Consider the following 5,228-nt stretch of genomic DNA (forward strand, 5'->3'; position numbering starts at 1 on the left):
AGCCGTTTCCCGCTACTTTCTTCCTGATTTCTTCGCGAACCATGCCCGACCGCCGATTTCGGCCGCTGTCGCTGGCGGTCGACCGAGTTGGGTTACCACGCCGAATGGAAAGCACATCCGGCGACCAGGGTCGACCATGGTCGACCATGGTTGGCGAATGAAAAGCACCCAGTAAGGGTGAGGCCGCCATCTTGGACTTGAATTGGCGGCAGCGGCGGCAGATTTTGAATTGTCTGCCGATTTTGCAGCCACAGTTGCTTTGTTATTCTTCTCTGCTTCCTCCTTCACATGTTCACGCACGAGGTTTTCCATCGCGATGGAGAACTTTAGCACTGGCTTGTTGTCGGCGTCTACCGTGGCGCAGGTCCGTTCAATTACTGTCCGTATCATCTTGTGGTGTTCATCTTGCCTTAGGCCCTTGCGTCGCCCCTATGCAAGAAAGTCCGTTCTACGACGGTCGCTAAGAGAATGTCCGATCTACAAGCGTCGTTTGGAGAATGTTCGATCTGCATTAGCCCGGCTGGAGAACATCCGAAGCAACATTTTTGACTGTTTTGAGATATTGGTGCCAGTTTATGTAACTTAGCGAGATACACAGAAGCATAGTGTGGGGTACTGTGAGACCTGATTTTGGTGGTTGGGGGGTGAGGTGTAGAGGGGCTGGTAGGGATTAGGAACAGAGTGAAGGTAGGGCTGGGGCAGGACATTATCGGAGTGGTGGCGGGGATGAGATTGTGATGGTAGACAGACAGGCACGGAATTTTTGGAGCAGACAGATTCTAGCAAAGTTAGATGGGGGGCAGATGCATTGGAATGTGTTGGGGGAGGCTGGGGGAGGCAGAGGGTAGGCTGCCAACAGACGGCTGGCTGGTGATGGCAGGTGAAGTGGGTGCTGGAGTCTCTCTGGTATGTGAAGTGGGTGCTTGCTCTATGGTAGTAGGTGAAGTGGGTGCTGTTTCAGATTTAGATAAGGAAGGTGCGGTCTGTTCGCGTGTTTTTTTAGAAGTGGATTTTGCTTTGAGTATTTTGCGTGGCCGCTTACCTTGAGAGGGGTTCTGAGATTCATCTTCATCGTCTTGAAATGCTTCCCCAGCTTTCCTCTTCCTCTTCTCATAACCCCGCGCATTGTACAACACGTTGCAGTACTTAGCTACATTCCACTTTTTATATCTCCCGTTGACATACCCTGAAAACAAATAATTACGTATTAGTTTTTAATTAACATGGTATTTAAAATGGAAGGGGGAAGGCAAATTTCTATTGATAACTACGGTTAACTAACAGTAATGATTTTCAAATTAATTAACAAAAAAAATTTCTGTGGATTTGATTTTTGATTATTTCAACAAATTGCATGAAAATTTACCACTGCATTTCATTTTAAAATTTGAACTGGAACGGATTTATAGTAAAAATAGTGTGGAATTAGTTTCATGATCACATAGGTCTTTGCTTGAAACTGAAAATAATTATGCAAACAAGTTTATCATCTCTGCTGAATGGCATGTACTACTGTAACCACTGTCAATTGTAAACAGTAAATTTAAATGACTAAATTTATTGATCTATTTGCTTGTCTGAAGATAACTTACTCATTGTGGTGTGGAGGACTTGCTTATCAACATATGATGGAAGAATGTTTAAAATGTTGTTCTCCTGAAGCAGCTCTTTTAACAGACTACAAAATAAAACGGTCTGCCCATCCCTTGCTGCAAAAGAAGCTGTATCCTTCAGTCGTTCCAGTGCTTCTTTCTGAATCCACACTCCACTCTCCGGATTCAATTCAATCTGAAGATAGAAAAACAGGATGGATAAAACCTTCTTTAATTCAATGGAAAGTGAAGTGAACATAAAGGAATACTGCACCTTGTCAAACGCAGGCTCTTTCCAGCTTTCACCATCCAGCTGGTACTTGCTTCTCTCGTCCTCATTCAGTCCATCACCATCATGCTCCTCGAACCATTTGAGAACCGAGCGCAAGGTGCAGGGTGGCAGGGGAGTTATCCACCCCTCGATAAGAGCCCTGGTGGAATGGCTTGTATCCAACCAGTTGTGTGGACTTTGCTCGCTGCCACACTTGAAGTTTTCTTCTTATCTGTAAAATAAATGGCACAAAAAAAAGACTTAGCTTGATTATATGCAATAAGACTTACAATGTTACGGCTATACCATATAGTTTTGAAGCTATAGATCGATTCGATACTAATTTTGATAGTTGTGTTGAAATTATTCACGGAAAAATATTTTGTGTTCACTAGCCTACTTACTGTGGTGATGAGCAGTTGATACCGTTGCAGGGGAATGGTCAAAAGCTGCTGCCTTGACCACTACTTCTTCACTCCTCTTGGTTTTCCAGCGGTACAAATGGTTGTAGTGCGCAAATATTCTTAATGTTGTTTCCAAGTTTTCTGAAAAGGCCGGAAAAGGCATAAGTACAGAGTAATGTAGTTATTCGGTTGGTGGTAAATTTGACATACCCATTAAGGTACTCCCTTTGCTAGAAAGGCAGAAGGATAGTGTGCGAGCACCCTCACGCTTACCTCCAGGGCCCCATACAGCAACGCCCTTCCTCTCTTTATCCAGTGGCTCATGTTGACACCTAAGACAACTTTTCAAACCAAGATCACTAGATGTATTGACAGGAATACTGTCTTCTACATGGAATATGGTTACTGTACCACGCAGAGGCTTTATTCTATTTTTAAACCAGTCGACGGCCACCTAACAGCAACCTTTCACACGAGTGAAAGGAACAACCCCAAACAACTCGATCTTATCGACAATTTCGTCGTCATGAAAGTACACTATAATATAAAAATCTCTGAAGTTATCGAGCGATAACAGCGCTGTCATTACATATCATTTCTGTCTCCAATTCACTGTGCTCCGGGTCCATATATACTCGCACTCAATCACCTTCTTGAAACATTAACCTCAGATATTTGTGTACGTGCTGGGACGGGAGGGGGGGGGGGAGGAGGACCAGCCAAGAGACTAAATCCAAAACTTCCCACGTTTATTTGAAAAAAAAATGTCCTGTCATCTTTTGATATGTTGTTCACAATGTTCCATCAATCAACTGAAACTTTAATAAAGGCATGATTAATAAATTGGTAGTAATGCCGGATTTACGATGGAAGTTTCTTATGCAATGAAATGAAAGTTGAATGCAATGACAGTGTGATCTTTTGCAATGTAACAGAGGGGGTGTTTACTAGGTTGTGGGGAAAGAGTCAGAGCGGGATATTGGGGTGCCCGATTAATAGCAGGCTATGGACAGTATAATGATGAAGTTGACTCTGACGATGATGCAGATAATATTGAAGGTGCAGAATGAATTTGGGTGATGTGGTTGGTGGGCTGCTTAGTTGGTTGCTTGGTTGATTAAGAATTGAAATCAAGTGCTCAACTCTGTGTCATTTATAAAAGGTGCCACTCTAATGAAGTTATTCACAGGTCCTATCAAACCGGACCAGGGTCATTTGTGAGCTGCAAAGCTGGTTCTCTCAAAGCAGGCCTAAGTAGATGTAAGCATTTCATTGGCTAAGCGATTAGCGAAGCTTATTACTCCGTCTGGTTCAAAAAACTTTTTCTGTAGGTGTGTTTGTCTGTGTGTCTGTCCGCACGATAACTCGAGAACAAATTAAGCGAGCAACCTGGTTATAGGAACTACTTGGCTTCCAATCAAATTCTGTGCAATATGAACCTTTAACAATGTCCAAAACGTTACTTTGAAGGACAAAAATGATGAGACTGATTACCTGTAAAACTATTACTTTTGTGTGTTGTATATGCTGTTCCCTCAATCTAATTAAAGTGACACTTTTTAAGTACCGTTTTCATTGAATTATTGAGGCCTCCTATCAACTGAACAACAAAGTTGCATTTGGAGTCATTTCATAGCATTTAATATGGCACTTGCATTTGTACAAAATCAGTCATTTAAATAATACTATAATAACATTTCAGTCTGCCAGTATGCTTGGAAAAAAAAAACAAAAAAGAAAAAACAGAACTTAGCATAAACAAAACACTGCTAGCACAAAAGAAAACTACCAAGTCAACAAAAAGTGAAAAAAATACTGTTAGTTAAGGTACTTTACTCTAAGTCAGAGTCATCACACTGAAACTTCAACTTCTCGAATTCTCTCTTCAGCTTCTATTTCTTCTTAGGATCTTTAATATTCTTTACCGCCTTACCAATGGAAATGCCGAGCAACATTTCTTCGCTCATTACCTGCAGGTCCATACCTGATGGACCTGCAGGCTGCTCCATCCTGTTCCTGATGCTGTTGCCTAGTGTGTTCAGGATGGAGCTGAACTGCTCATGTACTTTTTCGGAATGCTTGGCCTGCGATCTCATGGCGTGCACCGATTTCTTCCTGCTTTCGCCAGATGGAGAAAGCATGGGAAGTTGTGGCGTCGGTGGATGACAGTCAAGACTCTCAGTCTTCAGGACTTTAGGAGGGGCAGGAATGTGATTCTCCTTGTCTCCTTCCTCCTTCACCCTCCGCCTGTTCGGAGACTCTAATGGATCCATGTGTCCTGCGGGAAATAGTCCCTCCACACCGTCACCGTTCCTTGTATTTTAGTAGGGCCATTTTAATTTCATTGAAATCGGAGATGTTTTTCCCTGCAACTTGTAAACGGTTTGAGCTAGGCCGAAACAGACACGAGATTCGGTTTCGCCTCGATTTTTGCATCCTGCGGACATGTTTCACTTTCCTAGACTGACTTATGTATACCCTTTAACTTAAGACTTACTTTAGCTCTCCCACTATAAAATGGACATGGCCACTGCTTCTTACTATGGCCAAGACGCCTATATACCGTGGCCATGAATAGTATCATGATTTGGCCATGGCCCTTTGGTCCATGGCCAGTGGCCATGTGTGACCATGGGCGGCCATGGCAAACGCGTGGCCATGGCTACCTCCATGGGAATCTTAGCCTGGGTTGTGATCCAAGCAGCCGACAAAGCAGCAAGCATCAATCAGCAAGTACTTTAAAATGGTGTACACCATTTCTTTGTGGACATCGTGGTTACTCACGCAATCTCCTACTGTATTTTCAATGGACTCTACAAGGTTTACAAGCTCTGGTGAAGAGTAGGTAAGACCTCCGTAACACGGGCGCGGTTTTAAGTCCGTCTGACGGAGGGGGCGATTTGCTGTGGGTTGGCTACTTTCAGGGGTTTTGTCGAACAAATTGCCTACCTACCGCAGGGG

The 5,228-nt window shown here is 43.4% G+C and overlaps 1 protein-coding gene across 1 annotated transcript; it reads right to left on the reverse strand.

Moving 5' to 3' along the window:
- Positions 1 to 714: 714 nt before the first annotated feature.
- LOC127749601 (uncharacterized) lies at positions 715 to 4,540 on the reverse strand. The gene is made up of 6 exons (XM_052268393.1): positions 4,238 to 4,540; positions 2,541 to 2,721; positions 2,268 to 2,408; positions 1,867 to 2,090; positions 1,593 to 1,788; positions 715 to 1,186 (listed from the first exon to the last, which is right to left on the reverse strand). The coding sequence occupies exons 1-6, from the start codon at positions 4,538 to 4,540 to the stop codon at positions 789 to 791; spliced, it is 1,443 nt and encodes a 480-aa protein (XP_052124353.1). The 3' UTR covers positions 715 to 788.
- Positions 4,541 to 5,228: the final 688 nt, after the last annotated feature.

The sequence above is a fragment of the Frankliniella occidentalis genome, unplaced genomic scaffold, assembly GCF_000697945.3.
Source record: "Frankliniella occidentalis isolate FOCC.00 unplaced genomic scaffold, Focc_3.1 Scaffold68, whole genome shotgun sequence".
In the NCBI taxonomy this organism is placed as follows: domain Eukaryota; kingdom Metazoa; phylum Arthropoda; class Insecta; order Thysanoptera; family Thripidae; genus Frankliniella; species Frankliniella occidentalis.

Coding starts and splice junctions, on each gene's coding strand:
- LOC127749601 (XM_052268393.1), bottom strand. CDS start 4,540: ATGGATCCATTAGAGTCTCCGAACAGGCGGAGGGTGAAGGAGGAAGGA. Junction 2,091..2,267: donor ATCAACTGCTCATCACCACA/GTAAGTAGGCTA, acceptor TTTACAGATAAG/AAGAAAACTTCAAGTGTGGC. Junction 1,187..1,592: donor AGTCCTCCACACCACAATGA/GTAAGTTATCTT, acceptor ATTTGTTTTCAG/GGTATGTCAACGGGAGATAT.